This window comes from Asterias rubens, chromosome 9, assembly GCF_902459465.1.
Source record: "Asterias rubens chromosome 9, eAstRub1.3, whole genome shotgun sequence".
Classification (NCBI taxonomy): Eukaryota; Metazoa; Echinodermata; class Asteroidea; order Forcipulatida; family Asteriidae; genus Asterias; species Asterias rubens.
The window spans coordinates 1374686-1402115 of NC_047070.1; the positions used below are offsets into that span (position 1 = coordinate 1374686).

At 37.5% G+C, this 27430-nt stretch overlaps 3 protein-coding genes across 3 annotated transcripts; 1 reads left to right on the plus strand and 2 right to left on the minus strand.

Moving 5' to 3' along the window:
- Positions 1-67: 67 nt before the first annotated feature.
- LOC117295183 (mitotic checkpoint protein BUB3-like) lies at positions 68-10730 on the minus strand. Its single transcript, XM_033777761.1, has 7 exons — positions 10663-10730; positions 8884-9094; positions 6422-6491; positions 5634-5785; positions 4823-5086; positions 3848-4020; positions 68-3354 (listed from the first exon to the last, which is right to left on the minus strand). Exons 2-7 carry the CDS (start codon positions 9079-9081, stop codon positions 3234-3236), a joined length of 978 nt encoding a protein of 325 aa, XP_033633652.1. The 5' UTR covers positions 9082-9094; positions 10663-10730; the 3' UTR covers positions 68-3233.
- A 3164-nt stretch (positions 10731-13894) lies between these two features.
- LOC117295160 (ADP-ribosylation factor-like protein 3) lies at positions 13895-20335 on the minus strand. The gene is made up of 5 exons (XM_033777730.1): positions 20255-20335; positions 18731-18938; positions 17459-17565; positions 15922-16107; positions 13895-15053 (listed from the first exon to the last, which is right to left on the minus strand). The coding sequence occupies exons 1-5, from the start codon at positions 20255-20257 to the stop codon at positions 15012-15014; spliced, it is 546 nt and encodes a 181-aa protein (XP_033633621.1). The 5' UTR covers positions 20258-20335; the 3' UTR covers positions 13895-15011.
- Positions 20336-21449: 1114 nt separating this feature from the next.
- LOC117294575 (metal transporter CNNM2-like) lies at positions 21450-26707 on the plus strand. The gene is made up of 5 exons (XM_033777041.1): positions 21450-23282; positions 23630-23773; positions 24558-24692; positions 25427-25678; positions 26264-26707. The coding sequence occupies exons 1-5, from the start codon at positions 21875-21877 to the stop codon at positions 26617-26619; spliced, it is 2295 nt and encodes a 764-aa protein (XP_033632932.1). The 5' UTR covers positions 21450-21874; the 3' UTR covers positions 26620-26707.
- Positions 26708-27430: the final 723 nt, after the last annotated feature.

Here is a 27430-nt window from a genome sequence, read left to right on the forward strand (position 1 = left end):
ATAACTTCTTTCTCAAAAACTATGGCACTTCAGAGGGAGCAATGTTTTGTACCATCGACCTCACCCCGCCACTCGTTACCAAGTAAGGTTTTATGCTAATAATTATTTTGAGTAATTACCAATAGTGTCCACTGCCTTTTAAACATCACCTCGTTTACTTGGGCAGTTTAGCAAAACTTAAATCCAGTTATTTTTATTACCGGGCTATGGAGTCGGCTCCTGTATTTTATCAAATGTATTGATTTATAAAGATGAAATATATTTGACAACACTTTGAATGAACTAACTCATCCAAAAACCAATAATATTCCATCAATGTTTCAAGTTCTTTGGTAACAAAAGAAAGAACTGCAAACTGAAAGTTTTCTTTAAAAAAGTGTGAAAGTAACTTGAAAGAACTCGAGCCTTGTTCATACTTCCTGTAATCTTTCTGCAAAGTGAATTTGATGTCAAAGTCAAAGCTCTGTTTTTGCTGCGAGTTCTTCGCAAGAGTTGAGCACAGCCAAACTCATGCGCATTGTTCGTTGCGAATTTGTGATGTCAAATTTGCTTCGCATTCGCAGAAAGTAAGAACCGGGCTTCTTGTAAATATTAAATGTAAGAACTTCTAAGAGAATTGCTTCTCTTGAGTTCCATGTGTATTGTATTTCAAATGTATAGCCTATTATTAGTAAACCCATCGCAGTGTCTGAAATTGTGGCTACGGCTTTGGCTAGATTGCCATGTCATCATGAATTGGTGTATAGTTTTTCCTTAGCAACAGTCTTAGCCGCAGCTGCCAATTTTGGATACGGCTTAGGATTAATATCTGGTCCAATGTAAGGCCTGTGTTCAGAGAGCCCAGTTTCTCTACAATACAACTTCCTTTGTTTACAGAAACACATTTGACAATTGTGTGAATACAGCCTTTTTTTTGTTATTTTGACTAAACATGTAATATTTATACTTTAAAGAGGTATGGTGTGAGTGAAGCCAAGGCCTTTATAATACAAACTAAAAGAACAACTTATGTTCATGGTGTGTCGTGGCGTAGCGGTTAAGAACACCGGGTTCAAGCTCTGATGTTTGATCAGCAGTGTGGGTTCGAGTCCCGACATGACACTTTGTGTCCTTAGGCAAGACACTGAACCATGATTGCTTTGTAAAGTTGGGGAGGTAGTGCTTTTTGCTGTACCAGCCAGGCTTCTCGTGGATGATTCCCAAGCCTACTTCCGTATGGACTGTAAAGGGGGTAACCCCGTTTCAGCCCCAGGAGTAGGTGGCACTGGCCCCTGGCAAAAATAAAAAATTGTAGCCCACACCTTGAAGTGGCCTTCAGGCCTTGTGTGTATGGCGACTTGCATAAATAAACATGTTGAAATTACACATCATATTCACTCAGGTTTCGATTGAAAATCGTTGGAATTTGTATGTACGTGTTAATACTTTATTTAATTTGCATCTGCATAATAATTTTCCTCTGTTTTCCAAATTAAAGTGTATTTCTGTTGAACAAAAATTCACCGAGTTAATCAAGAATCTTTGTGCAGCGGCCATCTTGGCGATTTCCCTATTTGAATCGCTAAGACGAAACCGAAGCTGGATGGTAAGTCTGGTCCCATTTGGTTGAATGACAATCGGTGATTGTTATATATGTTGACTCACACAGGGAGCCTGACATTATGGCAGCCTAACACCTACAGACAGGCGCAGCAGAGACACGCCAAACTAAATAGATTAGAAACTCTTAAGTTGACCCAAATAAATTTTGGTTTCTGAACATAACATAACATTTATATTGGCTCGGCTCGTGACAAGATCGATGTCTGAAACCAAAGCCCTTAATTCACAAGTACATCGATCTTTCGGTTTCTAGTGCTTCCAGTCGCTCCTTACTGTTTCAGAGGTCGACTGTTTCAGAGGTCGAGCTTTTCATGTACTTATTCAGAGTTTGGTTTGGCACGACTCTGGAGCGCCCGTCTGAAAGTGCCTGTCCGAAACATCTCTTTGCTCTCTATGCTTTCAGTGTATTATGTTGTAAATAAAGTTGACAAATAAATGTGGTTATTTGGAGGAAGGTTTAAAGCTAATGAAGACTTCTGTTTCAAAGAATGATTGTCCACACTGGCCCACAGTTAGAAGTTCTGTACAAAACTTTATTATCAATTGTTAGTATTATTAATTAGCAGACTTAAAAAACTTATGTAAACCACAAACATTTGGAGGTTTGATTTTATTCCAATACAAAAACCATCTTTGCTTAGAAAGAATTGTAAGGAACTTTACTATTTACATAATACAAACCAAGGCCAAAATGTTAAACTGTACAGGATGTAGTAATATCAGAGTTAAAACTAATTCCCCATTGCAACAATTACTCAAGCCAGGATAAATCGCATCATTTAGACCTCAGAAAACCCTCAAAATGGGGGAATTTACAAACTGCCACATTTTTCATTTGAGACATTTAAATCTATTCACAAAATAACAATGACTTGAGATAATTAGTTCTGCTGCATGTTTCAAAATGCAAATACTGGTTTCCTTTGGACTGCAAAGCCAATCATATGAACTAAATAAAAGGCGTTACAAACGTGCAAAACAGCACTGTCAGATCTGAGCCCAATTTCACGGCTCTGCCAACCGTAAGCAAAGAATCAAAGCTTACAGAAGCAGGGATTTTTGTGCTTATGTCAAGCGTATTTCACAGGTAAGAAGGGAAGTTTTTTGCTTGTGCACATATCCCCATGCGTACTCCACCTTACTAGCCATTCTTAGCTTACACCTAGCGCATAAATTTGGGACGCGGTCAGGGCTTGAATTTAACACCACAGGCCCGAGGCCACCAGTGATTTTAGTGTCGGGCTAGAAACTCACAACTGGACAAATAAATAACAAGATTTTGAGGCTGATGAATATCTTCAGTTATGTAGAGTACCAAAGTCTACTTGAAACCCATCGGACGAATGCAATCAATCTATTTTGCTCAAAACAAAAACAAACAGTTTATGTTAAAACTGTCTTGTCATTTTGAATATGGTCTTGTGAAACAAATTACAGTCCAGTAAAAATTCTGGGCCAAAAGCTCTGCAGTCTTGTGAATTTTCCCTCCAAATTCAAGCCCTGATGACAAGCAGAGGCATGAAATTGGGCCCTGATGGTAGAGTTACTCTACACTGTAGGAATGTGTCTGAACCTAGGAATATTACACCCCCCCCCCCCCCCCCACACCTACACCCCTGATGAGATGATGTCTATTTTGGTTTTGTTTCTTGGTCTGTAACTCTTCGGATGTAGATAGCGTCTTCAGGATGATCTTGTTCTCCTTCTTCAAACATGAAGGATGAAGCAATAGCCAAGACGGATCCATCCTTACTGTAAATAGAAAGACAAGAACCAAGTTATTTTGGTATAATACACAACACATTATGGGTAACATTACATGGCAATACTAAAATGACATGTTGCAAAATTTAACAACTCTACAAAAGACATGCAAAATCTGGACCAGCCAGATGTTATTCAGCTATTAAAAGCAAAACAGACTACATGTATTTGTTGAGGCATTCAATGTGGTAATACTAATACTGTTACACTTGTAGACTATCCATGCTACATGGCAAGAGATCATCTGTCACTTTAACTTCCAACACCCCCCCAAAATATATATTACACCAAAATCACCAACCATCGGCTGTGACTACAATTGTACTACTTTAGCTTCTAGTGGATCGTTTTTAACTTCACTACCACTTAGTGAGTTCTTAATTGGTCTCAACCCTTCGACTAGCTTGTTCTAGTCATCGTCAGGAGACTGAGGAAGGATCCTTCAAGTAAGTTACTCATGGGAGTCTGGATGAAGACTCACCTGAATGCCAGCGAGGATATACTTGTCGGATAACGGTGAAATTGACACAAACGTTTCTTATTGAATCCATCCCAGATGTTGACGAATCCATCAGATCCTCCAGTAGCGAAGGTGTTATGACGATTGTGGAACGCTATAGCATTAACAGGGTAGATCTGTTCTACACCCTCTACCTAAATCAGAAACAAGCGTAGGATTATTAGTAACGGCAAATTTCAAAAGGAGCTTTCATTTAGTTCATTCAAGATACATTTTGTACATAAATTAATCATCAAATAAACAATAAAAACTACTGCACAAAAAATAAATAATATTTTATAACATTAGAAAACCCCTGGAAGGAAGAAGCTCTTCGCTATGCTGCTCGTACACCAATGTCACACGTGCGTTTTGACACACTATTTACTACTGATCTGCCACCTTTTGCGTCAGTGAGGGCGCTGTTTAAAAATGTGACATCATATGTGAGGAGTGTATTTATTTTTGTTAGATTTATTGATTTGACAATCAGTTGAATTGAACTGGTACAATACATAAAGTTTCTTTAAAAGTAGCTTAAAGGAACATTACAGAATTGGTTTTGCTAGCAAAACAGTTGCTGGCAGTGTAAGCACTTTATTTAATCCACCATATAAACTGACAAACCTGTAGAAGTTTGAGATCGATCAGCCATCTCGGTCACGAGAGAATAGTGAAAAACCGATTTCAAGTTTTACGATGCATCGATGCCAAAATAAAAATGAATAAAACGCTCACTGAGCGATAAACTCCAAACGTGAAATGGGATTATTTATTTCTCATTAAATATGACATTTCAGATAGAAATATTTCAAGGGATGTTTTCATCTATCATCATCATTAGACCGTGTAAGTTTTATGTAAATCTGTGATTCTTCACGATTTTGTTTATTGCCAATTCTGTATTACGTTCCTTTAAAGGATAAGCACACGATTTGTAACAAGCAAGAGCCTCACCTTAAGGCGGTGACATTTGAAGGCATATTTTTTCTTCTGAATCTCTGGGCTGGGATCAAGGTACTCCACTGCTACTCTCCCCTCGATGCTACTCAGGACGTACCCCTGCTTGTTAGGGAATGTACGGATACAACGAGTCTGGTACTTCAGGCTGGAATCTCGACGCTGCTGGACGTACCCCATGTTGCGCAGGTCCCAGACCAAAACTTTGCGTCCTGCTGTGCCGACAATTAGTCTGTCCCCACAAACTGCCATTGTGTAGACCTGCAAGTGAAGGTTTAATTACAACCTTTAATTTTATTACTTAAATTTGTATGCAATTTTTATGCAATTTCATTTTACTTATACATTTTATTTACAATGTGGTTTTCCAAAAAGTATGCAACAAGGTAATGAAACATTGTATTTCTTTTAAGAAATACAATCTTTGATTAGCTTATTGAGCAATAAGAAACGCTCAAAGGCCCAATTAGTTAAAAGTCTTACACCTGATTCAGACAGGCACGCCAGAGTCACGGCAACCAAATAGATAAGAAGCTACTCTACGTCGACCCAAATCAATTTTGGTTTTAGACATGCAACTTAACATAACATTTACATTGGCTCAACTAATGATAAGATTAACGTCTGAAACCAAGGTGCTCCAGAGTCATTCCAAGCGACTGCTAACAATCAATCTTTCGACTTCTAGCGTGTCCAGTTGCTCCTTACTGTTTTAGATATCAAACTTTTCATGTACTTAATTCAGAATTTGGTTTGGCGCGGCTCTGGAGCACCTGTTTTAAAGGGATGTTACTGAGTAGATATGTACCTTATCTGGTTGTGAGAAGGATCCTGCATTACATGGTGTTCTTGGGTCCCATAGCTTTACTGTCTGGTCCCAACTACCTGTTACAATAACATTCACCTCAGGGCAGTATTCTACACACTTTACTGGTAACTCATGTGTACCAACTACACTCTCTGTAACAAAAACAACAATAACAAAAAATAGTTTTAAGGCCTGACGTTTCGACCCTAACAGAGTTTTTATCGAAGGCTAAAAATAACAAACAAGTTTTACAAAGTCAATCAACATTTTCTTTTACAGTTATACAACTTACCAAGAGAGCTTATTTCATTTCAACTGTTTCTATCTCATAATTTGAATTGGTAAATAACATTTAAAAAATTAGTGGCAGGCCTAAACATCAAAAGAACAAAACAATTCCTCCAAAAACAAATCATTTTAAATGACAAAGTATTTTTTTTATAAATTACTGACATAAGACAAACATATGTTGTTGTTTTTTTGAAAGTGCAAATTATTTTATAGATTACTGCCGTAAAAAAAAATATTTTTCTTTTAGGTTCGAGAGTGTTTGGAAAAAAGCAAAACGTTTCCTCTAAAAACATCTAATTTTACAAAGTGACAAATTATTTTTATATATTACTGCCAAAAGAAAAATATTTTTCTTCTAGTTTGAGAGAAAAAGCAAAACTTTTCCTACAAAAAAAAAAATAATTTTACAAAGTGACAAAGTATTTTTTATAAATTACACCAACAAGATAAATATTTGTCTTTTAGGTTTGAAAGGAGATATATTTGGAAAAGCTTACCAGTACTTGTGTTGATGTCAAATGTTTTTAACGTATGATCTAATCCTGCACTGTAGGTATGGGTTTGATCCTGTGTGGGAGAGAGTAATGTCAACACAGAAAATGAGCTGTCTATTCATCAACAAATCAAAGGAAATGTAAATTGGAAGTTAAGAAATAAATCGTTGTTTATTATTATTATTATGGTTTATTTATTAACTGCACTGGCGGCCAAGCAGGCCGAAAAAGTACATTTACAAGTAAAAATAGTTTGTTTAAAAAAATATGTATAAATATATATATATAAATAATGAATAGGGTAGATGGCCTTAGCTTTCGATCCAATCCGGACCTTCTTCAGAGGCATAAAACAAGTACAAACAAATACATATCCATTTATAGAAAAAGAGAGGGGGAAAGGGATTAAGGAAAGGATCCAGAAAGAAGCGGGAAAATAACAGCCAATCAAAGTTCCTATTTCAGAAACAATATTGGTGGCTATGAACCAATAGGAGTGAAGTGGCGAGGACAAAGGATGTTTAGAATGAAAGGAAGGGTTACTGGACCATAAAAGTGGTAAATGTATTGTTCGACAACAATGCAGGGAGACATGAAAGGGTAGGATTAGAGAGCAAGTTGCATCATGATGCAACTAACAATGGTCAATTAATAAGAATAGCAAGATCAAAGGTATGATGATTTTAAAAATAGGTATGAGGGACCTGTGGAAAAAAAGGGGGGGGGGGTTACTTACATCAGATAGTTACAGTGATGAATTTATAAAAACAACTTTAAACTAGGTTAATTTATACTTTATGTACAGAATATATACAACATACAAGTTCTTAGGCAGAAGTGAAGTGGAGGGTAATGAGAAGTTATTTAACACCAGTGTTTATGTTAAGTCCAAAGGGTTTGACTGTCTTGAGTTGGTGAATCCAGTGTGATTCTCTATTCTTGCGGTGTGTGTCATCACCATTGCAAGCTTCAATCACCAGAAGTTCAACATCAATGACACTATGATTGGGGCTGTTGAAGTGGATAGAGACTGGGTACGGTTTCTTAGCCTTTATGGAAGAGACATGATATATATATATATATATAAATATGTAATTATTTTAAAATTAATTGCAAGAACAACGCAAAAGCACATTAAAAAGCTTGAATCAACACTGGTGGTCAGGCAGTCCAAAAAGAACGTATTACAAGTAAAACGTATTACAAGATTAAAACTAAATGAATAATAAGCTTGGACATTCATAAAACTGTTGAGGGACCCAAAGATTGTTCCCTGAGCAAGTTCCCTGAGCAAGCAAAATTATAGTCAATAAAACAAAACATGTCACTGTGTGACCTGCTTGGATCAAATTAAACTTAAAGGGATACGTTGCCTTGCATCGGGCAAGTTGGTCTATGAAAATAGTTGAAAAACACATGGTTAGAAAGATGTTTTAAAAGTAAAATACAGTGATCAACACAAGTAAGCCTAACAATTGATTGGTCCACCATTTAGTGGAGTCAAATATTTGACTCTACAAAATGGCGTGAGGTTAGTTTAAAATATTAAACATTTTCAGAAAAAACAAAAACTTTTGGATCATTATCAAAGAATGACCCTACTATTTAGGCATACATATAATAAATAAATCTCATAAAAAATGATGAAATTCATACAAAATGATATTATTATGAAACACAGCCAAGAAATTAATTGTACATGATTTACAATTAAAAAACAAAAGAAGTGAATGAAAGTTTACAGCAACGTTAAGTACATAACAAAAAATACATTAAAATATTGCACAGAGTAAACAAGTAAAAGAGTAAAAGCGGGAAATGGTACAAATAATTTGAGGGTTATTCAATGGGAATCTGTAAGGAAAAGAAACAATGAAAAAGTTTTCATCTGCAAGTATATGGGACACTCTTGAAGGAGCACGATTATTTTGAGTAATTATCAACAGTCGGGTCCACTGCCTTAAAGGCAGTGGACACTATTGGTAATTACTCAAAATATTTATTAGCATCGAACCTTACATGGTAACAAGTAATGGGGAGAGGTTGATAGTATAAAACCATTGTGAGAAATGGCTCCCTCTGAAGTAATGTAGTTTTCGAGAAAGAAGTAGTTTTCCACGAATTTGATTTCGAGACCTCAAGTTCAGAATTTAAGGTCTCGAAGTCAAGCATCTGAAAGCACACAACTTCGTGTGGCAACGCAAGGGTGTTTTTTCTTTCATTATTATCTCGCAACTTCGATGACCAATTGAGTTCAAATTTTCACAGGTTTGTTATTTTATGCATATGTTGAGATACACCAAGAGAGAAGACTTGTCTTTGACAATTACCAATAGTGTCCAGTGTCTTTAAAGATCTACATGTATCTAAGCTCTTTGTAAAGTTACACAATTTACAAATGATAGAACAAACAAAACTTTTAATAAAATGTTTTTGGTAAAAATGATCAGAAAACTTTGACCTACATAAAAGCAGCAGTCCAGAACAGCGTGGGTATGATTGTATTTAGTTCTCATCACATTGGCCTCAATGTCGTACAATCTAACGCTCTCATCCCAGGACGATACCAGAAGAAACTGAGATGTGTTCGGACCAAACTTGACTGATGATATGCCATCATTGGCACATTGGTTCAATTTGAACTCGTTCGATACTTCAGGCATACTGGTGGATTATCTAAAGAAAAAAAAACAAAGAAAAAAACCCACCATTTAAATCGGTAAAGAATTGAGATTGCACAGAGAAACAAACTGTTAATGTCAAAATCAGCCTCACTTTCACTTTTACTCTTGTATTGGCTGGACTCGATGAGAGTATCATGCCAGGCTTGTGCTGGGAATGGGATTTTATTATAGCAGTTGCTTGAAATTTTTCAAGCTCTGTGCATTCACTAATGAGTCGTCTGGCTTGTTTTCTCCTCTCCTCGTGCCTTCGGTGCGGATGTAGTTGCCTTTGATGAATCTGGCAGAGCCTCTCTGTATTTTTTCAATGTTTTTGATGTTTCCAATTCCTTTCTTATGGGGATCCCATGCCACTGAGGCGTATTTAACATGAAGTCGGACACGGCTGGAGTAGGCAGTCTTCTTTAGCTGTTCTGGGCAAGCATTATTGGTCAAAAGAGTACAGCTGTAGCGCCCCAGTTACTGGGTCTATGCAGCTACCTGAAACTTACTCGTAGTCCTAAATAGTATACAAATATTGACTGTCTGCAGTCAATATTTGTTTTGTAACAGCCCAAACATTTCTAAATACCGTACTATAATAAGTTACAGACCTGAATGCTACAATCCACGGACGACGCATATACAAATTGCGAAAACTGTTACTGTGCTGCATGTAGTGTCATGTAATCTGAAATGGTTACAGACTATTAATTAATTTATCATCCTCGTACACGCAACTGACGTCTGGGTACTGTACGCCATCTTCGGACTAGCGCACAGCAAACCAAACCGATGCACTATCACACGGCCGTCGTCTAGTAAAACTAAGAGATATCATGTGACGCGCTCTAAACCAATGAAAAGGCAGAATATTTGTAAGGGGTGTTATAAAACTGTTTAGGTTCATTCCGCTATCGTCTGGAGACGATAGCGGACCTCATATCATAGTTCTAGGAGTTTGAAACTAAGGTAATAAACACAATACGTTTAAAATATCAGCTTAATTTCTATTCAATTAAATTTACTGCAAAGTTAGTATTATGAGTATGAGGAAAAGAAAAAAGCAACAGCTCTACTGTGGGTTTGTCACTGTGATTGTAATTTAAAAGCTACCAACCAAACCAGAATGAAAATTTTCATTCCCTAAGACCCTATTTTATTTCTTCCTCCATACATAACCGAAAGAAGAATCTTTGGTTTATCCACATTTAATAAATGTTATAATATTGTTCCTTGCTCTATATGATAAAACACACGTTCATATATATACCGTATCTAGTGTAGAACGTAGTATTAAACAAGAGTCGGTCGGCGCGGCTTCGACGTAACAAATAATTAACATAATCAAAAAGAGAAACAAATCTGTCGGAAATAGACGACCACCGCTTGATCATTGCGTTAGCCTCTTCTTCAGTGGTTCATGAATATCGTGTAAACAGCAACACAATCAGTCTTTTCCAACCGTTTTATTGTGAATAACCGACAGATAAAAGTAGTATTTATTTAAACATCCTATGGTTACAAAAATAAAGTGTGTAAATGTTCAATTTATAGTCATAAGAGTAGGAACAATTTAATTACCTGAACCAAAAACGTCGACAGACCACGAAAAGAACGTGTGATGTGAAGTTTTGAATTTGGATGACAAATTAGGCTGGTCCCACTTCAAAATATTCACATTTCAATATGTACGTTTAGGTTGGGTGCTAGACTCGTAGTATAGTCCAGAATTATTCCGATTTTTTTTTTTGCCTTGTCCTGACACTTTATAATAAAGCACCAACCAATAAAACAAATATATCATGGATTTAGTTCTCTGTCCTTACTCTATGGTTAATTCAATTAACAACATTGATAACTGTCAAAGACCAGTTTCCGCATTTAAATTTCTGAAATAGCAAATCTATTAAACTTGAAAAAGCGCCGAACATGTAAAAGTAGGTCGAATCTCTAGAATTTAGAGGAAAAAAAGAGAGAAAAACTTGGTTTTCCTGTACAGGTTTTGATTTCATGAGATCAAAGTGATTTGATTTATCCATTTCTCAAAAACTATGGCATTTCAGATTACATTTTTCCCAGGCAAATTGTCCATTATGACTATTTTTAACCATAAAATATGCATGTACACATCGATAACCATTAATTTTGTTTTGCACCTAAGACTCAATTTACCAGAACCCAAAGCCTAAACAAACATGAACTACAAAATGGACTAGCTTGATCAACCTCTAGGAGGAGACCGTACCTAATCCCACTCATTAAAATAGAACAAGGAGTCAAAAGTAAAACAAAATGAAACAAACTCAATCATACATTTCCTATCTTATTGGTTTATTTGGAATAAAAACACAAACTTTTTAGTTTTTGGTAAATTTTAACTAACTTTAAATATGACACAATTGTTTTAGAGAATACACACACACACACACATACTTTACAGTTTACTTAAAAAAGTTTTATACATAAATAATTAAAATGACAGGCATAGTACAGTTTTCGTTTTTGAAACCTCAAGAAAAATTTCGAGATAAAAAGTTAATTAAAGTCGATTAAAGTTTAGTCAAATTGAACAGTTCTCGGTTAAAATCTACAAAATAAACATAAATGTTTTTGTTTGTAGATTTTAAGACAAAATTTGATTTCGTTTCCCCCCTCTACATATTTTCAAGAAAATGTATATAATATCTTAGACTAGTCTAGACTAGAGTTAAGACTAGTCTCATCGTTTTGGTTATTTTTGGTTATTTTTGAATCTATAAATTGATTCTTTTGCATAAACTCAAAGACGTTAAATAGTTTTAATACACAAAAACACATCGTGAATACAGTTAAGATTATTTCATGCAATATAACTCTGTTTTATAGATTAGTATATGTCAACAAAATTTAATATAAATTTAATATCAATCATTTCCATAAAATCTTTTGAGGTGGTATCAGGCACAATCAGAGAGTGACTCTTTTTTCCGATTGAGTAACTTTCCCTCTTCCAATAATGAAAGAATCCTTCTTTCTATCTTTCTCCTCCAAAGAGGCCGACAGCATTCCCACCCCATCTTACTGGGTAATGGCAAAAAAAAATGCTTAAAAAATCTCTGTATAGTAATCATGAGCAGAATACCAGTCACCATTTGAACAAGTGACGTGGAATTTTGGCTGGTAACCTTATTTTGGTATATAGCATATCTTTGTTTTGCTAACATTATTTTTTTGCTCAAGCAGCTCTTAGAAATTCGGGCCCGGGCCTATAACATAGCAACAAAATTCTTCGCAAGACAAATTGTCAGCATAACCATGGCGATTTGTATTGTGACGGCCAACTTAACTTAGCAACTATGATTGATTTGCAGTTAAAAACCAATCTTAGCTCTTTGTGAAATTGGCCCCTGACCACCAAAGGCTTGAAACACATTTCATTGGAAATTGTGTTCGACATCCCTTGTGTTCGATAAAACATCTCTATTACCATGTAAAATTGCAAACAGTCTGAGGAGTTTCTGCTGACCATTCATTTAAATGAACACGCTGCCTTGGATCGGACGAGTTGGTCTATAAAAGCGTTTGTAACCGTTTTTTTATGAAATGCATATGGTTGGAAAAATGTTTTAAAAGTAGAATACAATGATCCACACAAGTTTGCCTCAAAATTGCGTGGTTTTCCTTTTACTGTGAGAACTATCACGGTTGACCATTTATGGGAGTAAAAAATTTGACTCCTATAAACGGCCGATCGCGTTAGTCGACGAGGTAAAGGAAGACCGTGCAATTTCGAGGCATGTTTGTGTGAATCATTGTATTCTACTTTTACAACATCTTTCTACCCATTGAATTTTATAACAAACGGTTACAATCGCTGTTCAAAGACCAACTCGACCAATCCAAGGCAACTTGTTCCTTTAATTCCAAGGCCGTGTCCAAAACGGCAACTTCAACACTGGCAGACGCGCTGATCTTGCCGTAGATGAAGTTGCTGTTTCGGACACAGCCTTACCTGCAAGTGTGATAACATTTCATTATTCGATGTTAAACATTTCGTTTACATTAGTGATATACATTTTTGCATTTACGACCTAAATACTTTAATTACTATTGTTGCAGTAAAATTCACTTTAAATAGTCACTGATGAAAATGACTTGACGATTACTTAAATTTGTACCGTATAGTTGATTGAAACTTGTTTTGTTCAACCTTCAATTCCTCCCAACCCAGTTCAGAAATTATTTCACATTATTCTGATATTAAACACATAGTGAAGTGGCCATCATATTTTTGCTTCATAATAAAGAAACACTGTACCAAAGTGATCTAACTAACTAAGTAGTAAAAGGCAAAATGTTGAACATAAATTAAACCACAAAATTGAATTTGCCAATTTCTTTTAAAAAAACCCACCTTGGTTAAACATTGAGGTCTCTTAAAAGTGTCTTAATTTAACTTTGTCTGAAAGATATTTACCAGTTTTAACCCTCTCAATATTAGCACATTCTTAATAATTAAAGGCAGTGGACACTATTGGTAATTACCCAAAATATTTATTAGCATAAAAACTTTCTTGGTGACGAGTAATGGGGAGAGGTTGATGGTATAAAACATTGTGAGAAACAGCTCCCTCTGAAGTGCCACAGTTTTCGAGAAAGAAGTAATTTTCCACGAATTTGATTTTGAGACCTCAGGTTTAGAACTTGAGGTCTCGAAATCAACCATCTAATCGCACACAACTTCATGTGACAAGGGTGTATTTTTCTTTTATCATTATCTCGCAAGTTCGATGACAGATTGAGCTCAAATTTTCACAGGTTTGTTATTTTATGCATATGTTGAGATACACCAACTGTGAAGGCTAGTCTATGACAATTACCAATAGTGTCCACTGCCTTTAAAAGAGAAACACAACAATAAAACTTAGGGGAATTATTTTAATGGAGGTACAAATATCGACTGCTTTGAGCGCTATGGTTTAAGCTACCCCAAGGTGTTCCATTAAGCATTCTATTTATCCGTGTCAATGCCATGTGAAAAAATGCTGCTCCAGATATCACAAGAAAGTTGTAGTTTTAACTATTGCTCAGGAAAATAAGTAAACATTTGTTACAACACCTGGGTATAGTACATTGGTTACTACAGGTATTATATATTGATTGCGTCGTGCTTGCACAGCTTTCTAGCAAAAGTAAGACATGTCAGATGGTGAGCTCTAAACCAATCAAAAGGTAGAATCCAAGTGGTGGGTACCATAAAACAGCTAAAGGGGCACTGTCATTATGATCAGAGGGAGTCTGTGGACAGATATTTACTTCTTTTACTCTCACCCAGTTACAGCACACGCCTGTGCAAAAATAATGAAGGTGCCCTTCAAAGCTATTGTTTGTGCTATGATGGTTATCAAGCATGCATGCGGTGACTGGGTGAGAGTTCATGAGTCCATGTCTTGCCACAAGCAGACTATAATCACGATGAGCGTACCTGTAAGTCGCACAAATTCAAGTTTGCCAAATTTCATGGCTCTGCTTACCCCCATATTCTGTGCTTACGATCACCAGTCGCCGCTTACTATGCAAGCGCAGACGCTAGCTGTGTATGCGAAGAATGCCTAGTAACAAGGAGTACGCACACGCACAAGTAAAAATTCCATGCAAATCTGTGAAATACGCTTGACATTAGCCCATAATCTCCTGCTTCCATCCGTAAGCGTTGATTCTTTTATTACAGTAAGCAGAGCCATGAAATTGGGCCCAGATTAGGGTGGTGAGTTAACCATACAAATCTGATGACAAGGACAAAATTGTTTCCACAACTTCTGGAGGCAAGCCGGTAACTAATAAAAGAAAAAAATCTACAAATTTGATTTGCAGCTGTTTGGTTTGAACAAATTAAGGCCACTTGAATTTGACTCTCTTTCGTTTGCAGCATCGGATGATTGGGCAAAATGTTACCTTGCTTTGACGTTCTTCACTATCCACTCCATTCCTTCCTGTGTGATTCAAACAAATTGAGAATTAAGAGAGCTGTCAATATTCTTGAATAATAGTGAAGCATGTTTGAAGCTCAGGTTTGTTTGTTTGTTTGAATGATTTTCCCAAACAGGGAACTCGGCAAACTGTTTTCAGAGTAGTGTGGCGACGAAGGTTTAAGGTATAAAGAGTTGAAAATCAGTTTGAAACAAAGAAAGATTGGAAATTATTCACTTTTCACATGACAGCATTTTAACAATTTTCCCATGCTCAAGTTTGACATTGTAGCTGAATCACTTGTGCAATATTTTAAGTTGTTTAATTTATCTACAAGTTTACTTTTTATTTATTTAATTGTTTTCTTTTATTGTTTATCCTTACCTTATCTGTAATTTCTACTTATTTATTTTAATTTATTTTTGTATTCTTATTATATATTTATAATTAAATTTGCTATTGGTTGTATAATTATCTGGTTTTGTTATTGCTTTGTGTACTATATTATGTTAAATCTATATTAATTTTATTGTGTACCCCAGATGTGGGGCAACAGATCTACGGATCATAGTATGTATTTGCTTTTGTTGTCCCTTGCCCATCTTGGGGTAATATTGTCAATGTATTTTGTTTTGTACTGTTATGGCAAATAAAATAATAATAATATAAAAACAAAAATGCACCTGGTGTGAATGAACAATAACTTGTGCACTGTTCCAAAAGTATGCCAACTTAGAGAAGTTTTTGCAAGGGATTATGGCCAGTCCAAATATTGTCCTTTCACACAAAATGCAACTTGTAAAATTTCACAACCTTGCTAAAATAAAGCAACGGACTCCTGCTAAACTGCTGTCGTGTGAAAAGGGTTTGATAAGACAAGGAAGTTCTCACCTCAACTCCTTCCCCTGTGACTGCAGAGCAAGCATTGATCTGCCAAACACGGTTCCTTATTGTGTGAAGATTTAAGCCTTCCGCAATATCTGCTGATGTTGCTGCGCTAATAAGGTCCTGCTTATTTGCAAAGACTAGCAGTGGTACACCGGATAATTTCTCTTCTTCCAATAGCTGGCCAAGCTCCTTAAGAAAATAAAAGTGTTTTTTAAATTAAATTTGTACAATTTTGTCTTGTCTTGATTGATACTGCACCAACACCCCTTCTAAGTGATCACACAGACAGGGTTGGTTCTCCTTCTTCTTATCATGTCCACACACTAGATGTTGTGTTTCAGCCAGAACTGGACACAGCTCCTAGCAATATCATTATACTCTGCAAGGTCCTCAGGTTTGCATTCTGGCTCCAGTAGGGGGCATCCCAGGAGGTGCTCCACAGTTTGTGACTCTGTCTCACAAATGCAGGGTTGGTGGTGCATATGGAACTGACAACCATGCCAGAAATACAGGGGCAAACCCCTTCTCTTAAAAGTGTACTTTTTACGGGCATACACAACACACAGGACTGACCAGTACATCCAATCCAAAGCTTACTAACTACTTCCTGGGCTATGTAGGAAAATCAGTCAGTACTACTACTTCCACTTAGCATGCTTAGTGGATTGATGCGATTCCCATTATTAACTTCACTGCTAAGGAGTGAGTTTGAATTGATCTCACGTTTCGACTAGCCTGGTCTAGTCATTGTCAGGAGACTGAAGAGTGTTTAAGATGCTGGTCTTTTTATAGATGGATTGCACTAAGCGTCATCAACCGCCTTAACTGATGATAAACAATGCAAAATTCATACGTGTTCATTTAAGCCAATGATAGCCTTGCATGTGCGCACATTTCACCAAATATAGCATTGATGACACTTAGTGACATTAATCTATAGGGGTTCAGTCAGCACTGCTCAGTGCCCAATTTCATAAAGGTGTTAAGCAGAAAATACTGCTTGAAAATTTTCTTTGCTAAGCAAAAATTGAGTCGTGCACCAGCCACAACAATACAAACTTGATGTTATTTGGGCTGGTAACTAGCCTGTTTCTGCTTAGCAATACTATTCTGGCTTAATGAAATTGGGCCCTGGTTGGTTCTTCTGAAAGAACAACTGTTGTTTGAGGGCTCGGGTTATTGTGTAGGCTTCCTTGATTTCATAAATAAACTAACAAAAGTTAATTCAGTGGAGGTGTCATGGCCGAGCGGTCAAGATTACAGCCACCGAACTCAAGCTCTGACCAGATCAAGGGAGTATGGGTTCGGGAGTCGTGACACTTGTGTCCTTAAGCAAGACACTTAACCACTGCTTTGTCCTTCGGATGAGATGTAAAGCTGTAGGTATTATTATTGTTATAACAACTATCAACGCACGCAAAAGACCCCAGTACCCACTTATCTCAAAGAGAAGGGGTTTGCCCCGGTTTGTCTGGTAGTGCGACTATCTTCAATTATGATGACTGCACTTGAAAGGAAGAAGAAGAAGAAGAAGTATTACCTCTCCTGTTTCCTCCAAGCGTGTAGTGTCTGCACTGTCTATTACATAAATTAGAACATCAGCTTTCTCATAGTAGTTCCCCCAGTAAGGTCGAATCGTTCTCTGACCTATGGAATAAAGTTTTTAAGTATTAACTCTTTTGTTTTTAACCTATGAATGCTTATACTTCTTTTTATGTTTTTTTTAAATTTTCAATTGACTACAAGTAGTCCAGCTGACCAAGACCCAATTTCATAGAGCTGCTAAGCACAGAAACTTGCTAAGCATGAAATTTCTTCCTTGATAAAAACAGGACTACCAGCCAAATTTCCATTTGTTGCATATTGCTTGGTACTGGTATTCACCTGTTGTTTGCTGATCCTGAAAATCACATGGTGTTACCGCAAACTCTTCTATATCTTATTTCCACCATGCAAAGTTTCAAATCCTACTTGAAATTTGGTTGGTAATCCTGTTTGTTGTCAAGGAAGAAAATTCATGCTAAGCATATTTTCTTGTACTTAGCAGCCCTAGGAAATTGTTTTTTTTTCAGTAATTCAAAGCCAAGCTAGTGAAATGACAAGCTAACTGGTTCTTCTGGCCAGTCATTGAAGACAGTACAGGGCAAACCCTGGTAGCCCATTACCATCTCCTCCAATTTTATTTAAAAAAACAAGAGGAATCAGGCCCAGGCCTTGGTAGGGAGGGGGAGGGGTGGTGTTATAGAAACAGACTAACAACAACCAGTGAAATTACAATCAGGTTTTACCCTAAAATGTTTCAGTTACTGTCTAGCAGGACCAATTAGCTTGGCATTACAATAGTCTGTCAGCCTTTTCACTGGTTTGTATTTCAAATGATAACACAGGGGCTTTTAAAACTGTCGAACCACTTGGAGAAATCTTTGACTGGTCTTCGGGTGTTTTAACTGCCATCTGGCCAGCGGACCACTGGATTTGGGTACTTTTTGTAACACAAAACACAATATCCACAGATTTACATAAACTTACACCTTTTGAAGATAATTATAGTCAAAAGCTTACCTTAAACCAATTAGTAGCTAAGGTGCTGTAGTAAAATAATGTCAAGAAAATACGTTTTACATGCTAAAATTTTGTGACTTGTTTTACTCATTTCTCAAAAACTACAGTTACTCAGCAAGTAATATTTAAAGGGAATCTTTCTACCACCATTATTTTTGAACTGTGTGAGTTTAATGTGGATCTGTGTGTACATTGTGTTTTGTGTCCTACAAAAAGTACCCTTAAAAGGGAGAACGCTGACAACACTCACCTCCAACATCCCACACATTCAAGTCCACACCGTGGCATTTGACAGTCTTGATGTTGAATCCTAGCGTTGGTGTCATGTGACTGATATCTTCTTGAGCTAGTCCTCGAATGAGCGTTGTCTTGCCGGCGTTGTCAAGACCAAGGAGGAGGATCTGAAGTTTGCGGTTTGGGTTGCTACCCAATTTGGCCTTCAAAAAGGCCAGTAAGCCCTAAAAGTACAAGAAACGAAGAGAAGTTAATAATGATCCACTTAATAAGCTTAAGTAGTAGTCCCAGCCCATTTTCTAACTTCCGTCCAGGTAGTACCAGTAGTTAAAAAGCAGGACAGTTGTTTTCAGAACCGAGAAGTCTCCAGAATTCCAAGTACATGTGTATGTACCCATGGTAGAAGAAGGAAATGTATCACAGCAAAGAAGTCACTACAACTTAAAACTGCAAAATTTGATGGCTTATTATTTTAGCCTCAAGTAAAACTTAGCCAGCGCAGCAGCATTACAGCAATATCTCATTATTATTACAATAAACAAATAATATATGACAATCAAATGCAAATAAAACAGTTAAAATAAAGCCCCCCCCCCCTCCAAGTCTCTCTCCCTCTCTCGCTCCGGATCACTGAGATCATGGTCATGGATAGCTGCATAAAAAGACTAACTTACCAAAGAAGATTTAAGAAGTAAAACAAAAACCAATTCTACTGTCCAGAGTTATCAAGTTATTATCCATCATCATTACCATAGTAATTATGTAACGGAATAACGTTGAGATGACTCTACCTACAAATTTAATTATACAGATCTGATTTGTCTGGTCTTGGCCCAATAGACCGATCCAGTAGTGCAGGACTTGCACTCATGAGTCACGACACAAGGTTGCGGGTTCGAATCCCCCAGCTAACTGCTGACTTCACAATAAGGTTTATCGCCAATAGCAAAATATCAAGAGAGGGCGCTGTTGAACCTACGCAAAGGTATAGGCGTTGCGTGCAAGAGTCATAGAAACTGCATAGAAACTGCCCCATATTCCTTCCAATAACGCATTGCGTTTCTGAATCGCGATAAACCTTATGACTTGAATAAATATTGTCGTCTAGTTTTTAACTGAATCACAATTTCTTGATATGTGTAATTCATATATATAGATAGGCGTTTGCCGAGTTCTCTCTTGATGGCATGATGCCGATGGGACGATCATTCAAACAAACAAACAAACAAACAAACAAACAAACAAACAAACAAACAAACAAACAAACAAACAACAACAAACCACACACACCATTGCATTGCATGCCACCGCAATCGATTCTCAACACAGACAGAGCATGACAGAGCATGACAGTCACACACTCACATAAACATTAGATTATTGTTGAGTGTTTGGCGTAACCGCGTAACCAACCAGACATTATTCATTAATGGCATTATCACAATAATTAATACTTCTGTTAATAGGTGAACATTGGTCTTTGAATAATTGTCCTTTTCATTATCAAAAAAAAAATACCAAGCCATGATGAAAATCCTACCATTTGGAAGTAGTTTTCGGGTATTTTATACACCGCCTTCACTCTTTTTACTCTGTTGACGTCTTCGTTACCGATGCGATATACACGCAATTTGCTCGTGTGTGTGGTGGACCGACGGGAACGTACGGAATGATATGTACAGTACTGTACATATTATTATACACATGTACATCGTTATCGTCAGTCAGAGTGACCCTTGACCCCTAAATTATAATATGTAGGTCACGCACAACATTTCCCTGACTTCTTATTGGTTGTTTCGTAGAGTAGAGAGAGTAGTTATTTCGCACTGTGCCCCATCCCGGCCCAGAGTGCATGCATTGGGGACTGGAAGATGAGGAAGATAAAACTGTTATGGAATTCAGGCTTCACTCCCTTTTTGTAATATCATTGGATGGGAAGGCGTTATGATTTATTTATTAAATTTTCTGCACATCCAACAGTGCAAGCGTCATTGACATGGATAAAAACATTGAATTCTATAAAGAATTCGGGCTTTCTTTCTCTTCTTGAAATAATCCTCCGCGAGGGATTGTTGTGACACTACTCTATTTGAGCATGGAGATAGGATTTGAGGCTGTGCATTGATGGATGTACAATTTGTTGATTGCTCATTGCTCATTTTAGTTGTTATTTTGTTTGTACAAAAAAAAACTTTCCAAGGTTTTCTCCATGGAATGTTATGGCATAACAAAAATCAAACAAGTCAACCCTTCCTACACCAACGTTCCCTAAGCCCAGCCGGGCCCACAATTTGCAAATGGACAACACCTCCCTGATCCTTCACATCCGTTTGCCAACTGCCGCTCAAACAAAAACTTTATAAGATTCTCCCCGGCCGAAATTATGTTTCCTAAACTATTCTTTTAGGATTTTTGTGAAAAGGGACAAATTTTGAGATACCCAAACCATGGAGGAATAGCCCACACCATTGAGTTAGAATTACCTCCATGCCCAAACCATCCCAGTCATTGAACATGCCCTCCTCCTCCTCCCGGCCCCTCCTCCTCCCATCTGCAAACCACAGACATTTTGGAGGAGTTGTATTTAGAGCATTTCAGAGTGAGCTAATAAAAACATGTTGTTATGGCATTTTTATAAACAAGAAATAAACAAAGTGACCCGGACACACTGCCCACTTGTTTGCAATCTCATTAAGACTACGTCATTTTAATTCAACGAAACCGTCGGGCCACGTCCACACACCACACACAAACCGCAACTCCCATTAATTAAAAAACGCCCACCGATATAAACTTAGAGTGCGCCATCATCGGCGTTGTGGCCCCAAAATAAACCCAAACCATAGAGAGCTATATATAGCTAGCTCTAAAGTATGACCCATACCCATCACCACACTTACACGGCGGATATCGACAACGATCAGTGGGTTCTCTGCTTCTAAAAGAGCCCAAAATATCATTATTATAGAGTATCAATTGCATACAAGTTGAGATACAATTATCTGAATAGCATTGTACCTGTGAGGAGATGAATCTACCATTGTTATGACATCGTTTGTAGACTATTAGAGATTTTATTTTGTTGCAGGGGAGGTTACGCGATTACGATTTAGAAGTTTAACGATCGCTGTAAATTTCTACTTCCTTTAAATCCAAGATGGCGGTCTCCATGGGCGTTGTTTACTCGTCACTACGAACTACATTCATTGATAAAACCCAGTTGGGTGCCCAAGATTTGTTTAGAACTACATGGATAAGTATGAGAATGTTCCTGTCTGTTACTTTTGTGATTTTATTGTTGACTTGCAACCCAGGAGCAAATGCAGAAGATGGTGACACGAAAATTATTGCGTTGATAAATGCTGATGAGGGGACAGAAGTAGGTTCTGCTGGAGCGCTGCTTGTCCCACCAAATAAGGAAGTTACAATAAATGTTCTTGGGGAAAATATTCGAGATGGAATGATTGTTTGGTTCACGACAGAAGAAGCTGAAATGGGAGACTCGTGTGAAAATTTGAATAATCTTGTTATAGGAACGATTCGATCAGAAAACTCTACCGGGGGAAGATCCGGTTCATTGCAAGAAGTATTTACTGGTTCGACTGCAATCACTCTGTATATGTGCATCAAGGTGAAAAGTAGTGCAATTTCAACTCATTTAGGTACGGATTCGTGGTTGCAAGTCCAAATCGTACCGCCAATACTTCCCCTGTGGATTCAGATCATTTTGATCGTTCTTCTCTTGGTTCTGTCCGGTTTATTTAGTGGCTTGAACCTTGGCCTCATGGCTCTTGATCCGACCGAACTGAAAATTCTACAGAATTGTGGGGATAGTAAGGAGAAAAAGTACGCCAAGAAAATCGCTCCGATACGTCGCGCTGGAAACTACTTGCTCTGTTCGTTACTCCTTGGAAATGTCCTCGTAAACAGCACGCTCACAATTCTCCTTGGAGATTTATCTTCAGGTTTATTGGCTGTGATTGCCTCTACTGCTGGAATCGTTATCTTCGGAGAAATCGTTCCGCAGTCTATTTGCTCTCGCCATGGGTTAGCTGTCGGCGCCAGAACGGTCTATCTTACGTACTTCTTCATGCTCGCTACCTTCCCCGTCTCATTTCCAATCAGTAAGGTACTCGATTGTATACTGGGGAAGGAAATCGGGAGCGTCTATGACAGAGAACGCTTATTGGAGTTGATTCGCGTTACCGATGAATACACAGATCTTCAAAAGGAGGAAGTGGACATCATATCAGGAGCCTTAGAACTCAAGAGGACTCCGGTCAAATGCGTCATGACTCCTTTGAGTGATTGTTACATGCTGGACGAGGAAGCGGTTTTAGACTTCAATACCGTCACCGATATCATGAATAGAGGATTCACTCGGATACCAGTGTACTCGGGCACGAGGGACAACATCGTCGCTCTGTTGTTTGTGAAGGATTTGGCGTTTGTTGATCCGGATGACTGCACTCCACTCAAGACAGTCATTAAGTTTTACCAGCACCCGATCAACTTTGTATTTGAAGACACCACTCTAGATGTTATGCTCTCTGAATTTAAGAAAGGTATAATTAGAGATCAAAGCGCTCAGTAGTTTTTTCACATTTTTAAAGGATTTTTCTTTAAAAAAAGCAGAGTCTTTCTTAAAGGCTAAATGACAACACAACAAATGTGGACAGGTAGACAAGTGTAAATTAGGCAGTGAAGTGGAAATACTCCACTTCCCTGCTTATGATACACTTAGTTTCCCTGTTCATGTTTGTTGTGTTGTGATTTAGCCTTTGAGAAAGACTTTCCTAGGATCGAAACGTCAGGCCAATAAAATTGTCCTACTTTTTTCCACTGACCTAATATCGTGACTGGAAAACCCAGGCCTATTGACTTGATTGGTTTCTTATTTCTCTTTATACAGGTTCATCTCATATGGCAATAGTCAATCGAGTCAATAACGAGGGAGAAGGCGACCCATTCTATGAAGTCCTGGGACTCGTCACACTTGAAGATGTCATTGAAGAAATTCTCAAGTCAGAAATTGTGGATGAAACGGACGTCTACAGTGAGTAGCAAAAGCCTCTCGCATTTGCTTATTTCAAAGGATGGTTTTGTAGGAGAAAATCTTACAGAAAAAACACTGTTTAAAGGGTGTATGTACTTTTTGTAGCACAAAAAATACAATGTCCACAGATTTACACTAAACTTACACAGTTTGAAGATAATGATAGTAGAAAGCTTCCCTGAAAATATTACGTGCTGAGGTGCTGTAGTTTTGGGAAATGAGTAAAACAATGTCATGAAAATAATTTTGGTCTCATGAGACGAAAATTATTTCAAGCATTTACGAACGTATTTTCATGACATTTTTTTACTTATTTCTCAAAAAATACAGCACCTCAGTAAGTAATATTTGAAGGGAAGCTTTCCACTATCATTATCTTCAAACCCTGTAAGTTTAATGTAAATCTATGGACATTTTGAAAAGGTACCCAAATCTTTTAAACAAAAAATTATTACTATTTTTCAAGCAAAATTTTGAGGGAAATTCAAGAATTTTTTTTAATTTCAATGGGAAGTTAAATCCAATCCCCCAAATCAAGAAATTAATTGTGACAAAAACTGAAAGTTTTTTCCAAACCATGTTTGTGGGCCAGGATTTAGACTGGTCACAGAGGCCATGGCCACTGTTGCTCTGGTCTAGAGATGTCCTTTCACAAAGACTATGGAAAGGCCATTTGCAAATCTGACATAGCCTTCTGGTTGGCCCCCCCCCCCCCCCCCCCAAACAATGAAATACCAAGCCTGTGATAGCTGACTTCTATTTTTTGAAATATTTTTGTTTGCAGCTGATAATGTGAACAAGAAGAAAATCAGCAACTCCAAGCGCCGTGACTACTCAATCTTTGCCCAGCTTGATGAGGTGATTCGACCCAAGATTTCGCCCCAGTTAGCTCTGGCCACATTCCAGTTCCTCAACACAGGTTGGTTGAAAACAAAAAATTTAATTTTGTCTTGCTTAAAATCTGGTGTCAGACTATTTTGTTATTGATTTGGATGTTACAGTGCTTTTTGTAACTTGTATTATTATATTTTTGGTAATGAGACCAAGGATATGTGAACTCACTGTAGATTGCAAACCTGAGGTAACCAGTAACTGGAGGTGCTTGCTATTTGACCCATAAACACTGGGGTTAACCTCTACTCTTCCATGAAGGGTGCTCTGGTTTCCTTTACGTGCACTACCAAACGCTAGTACACGGGACCAACAGCTTAATCTCCCTTCCCAAGGACGAAGCAATTATGCAAGTATCTTGCTAAAGGACACAAAGGCCACTACTGGGACTCAAACTCACACTCTGTCGATTAGAAAAGCCTGAGCTGGAATCAGGTGCTCTTAAACAACTCAGCCACTATACCCCACTGTGTATAGTTTAGAGTTTGCGGTTGTGTTTTTAGTGCTTCTTGCACGAAGGGAAGCAAAATTGAAAGGCAAATAAGTTTGGAGCCTCTTGATGGGATGTATGATGTTTGTCACTGAAAGGTTTGAGCGATCTAATGCACTGGACTCGAGCTCTTGTGGTTAAAACATTGGGGCATGGATTCGTAATGTCCAATCGCGGTAATATCAATGCACTATCCATAGAGTGCATGACATAATGTCCGCACGTGTACATGTAGGTATTATTTCTAAACCAAATGTTCCTAATTTTTGCAGCTGTGGAGCCGTTCAAGATTGAGATGATCTCAGAGGCTGTCTTGCACCGCCTCTTGGAGCAGGATATATACTGCAGCGCTAGACAAGAGGACAAGCGTCAAGCCGTGTATCTCTACAGCCGCGGCAAACAGGCAGACTATTTCATCATGATTCTACAAGGGCGGGTAGAGGTCACTATTGGGAAAGAAAATCTCATCTTTGAGCAAGGTCCCTTTGCATTCTTTGGTCAACATTCGCTGATGCCCATTGGAGGTACGGATAAAGGACACATTTATTTTGTTTTGTTATAAAGCCCTTTATTAAACAAAAAGGCAGTGGACACTATTGGTAGTTACTCCAAAAACAAATTTAGCATAAAAACTTACTTGGTAACAAACAATCGAGAGCTGTTGATTGTATAAAACCTCAGAGAAATGGCTTTCTCTGAGGAAGCATTGTTGTTTAATTTTAGACTGACGGCTACTGATGATGAAGTTTGTAACTGGAAATATTTGTTTTCATGAAATATTTCCTGCTGAAGTGAAAACTGTATCTGGAAACCGTAAATAAAAATACATGTGCTGATTTCGTTTGTTACAACAAAAAATAAGGATATTGAAAATTTTGCACAGTTTATTACTATTTTCTCCTGACTCAAACAACAGGTAAGGCCTGCCGACCATCTATCAATGATACCTCTGAAGTAAGTTCTGAACAAAAAACAGTAAACTTGCGGGTTCAAACATGTGGGCCTTTAATTCTCTTTTGAGGGAGTGTTGGGAAGTGATATACTCTGCTCGTCTTCTGGAGAAAAATATCAGTGTCACAATATTTCCTTCTTATTTGTTCTGTTTGCAGCAAACACTATCTCTCCATCAGGAAGCAAAACCAGCGTCGGAAGCAGCATGAGTGCAAACTCCACTACCCCCTTGGCTCCGTTCATTCCCGATTTCACCATCAAGATCCTCTCCGATGTCCAGTATCTACGGATCTCCCGTAACCAGTACATCGCAGCTCGCTCTGCCACCAAGATGGAACGTGAAATGAAAACGGAATGTCCGCAAGAGTCTAAGGAGATCTTCAATAAAGAATGGAAGAAAGTGACCAACAAAGAAGCCCTGGAGATCAAGGGTGCTGAAGGCGAAAGTGACAATGCTGTCAATATCAAACAAATACAAGTCGGAGTGGAAACCAGCTTTATAGCAAGTTATTAACAAGTAACCTACTTGTAGATATCGTTAGATTTTGTGAATCCAAAAATCAATAGAGTTTTTTAATCGGTCACCAATACTACATGTAAACCGAAATACATACACATAATTTCAGTAATTCTAAATGCACTTCTTAAAGGAAGGGTCATACTTTTGATCTACCCCCCCCCCCCCCACCAATTAAAATAAATAAATAAATACAGTTCTAACCAAAAAGCTTCCTTGTTATAAAAACGGTATTGTACTGTATAGTAAGCATCCTGTAAAGTTATATTGTCTGAAATGCCATTGATTAGAAATCAATAAAAACATTTGAATCCAAGAAAGATTATTGCATAGATTTGACATTCTTGTGAAAAACTGACAGTTTTTTTGCTGCTTTCTCAGCAAGTTGATACTTTAATCAGCTAAAACTTTCACATGAGGTGACTTGTATTGTATGTTTCTTTTATATTTGGCAAAAATGATGACCCTACCATGAAGGCAGTGGACACTATTGGTAATTACTTTAAATAATTATTAGCATAAAACCTTTATTGATTACGAGTAAAGGGGAGAGGTTGATAGTATAAAACATTGTGAGAAACAGCTCCCTTTGAAGTGAGGTAGTTTTCGAGAAAGAAGTAATTTTCCACGAATTTGATTTAGAGACCTCGGATTTAGAATTTGAGGTCTCGAAATCAAGCATCTGAAAGCCAACAACTTCGTATGACAAGGGTGTTTTTTCTTTCATTATTATCTCGCAACTTCGATGACCAATGAGCTCAAATTTTCACAGGCTTGTTATTTTATGCATATGTTGAGACACACCAAT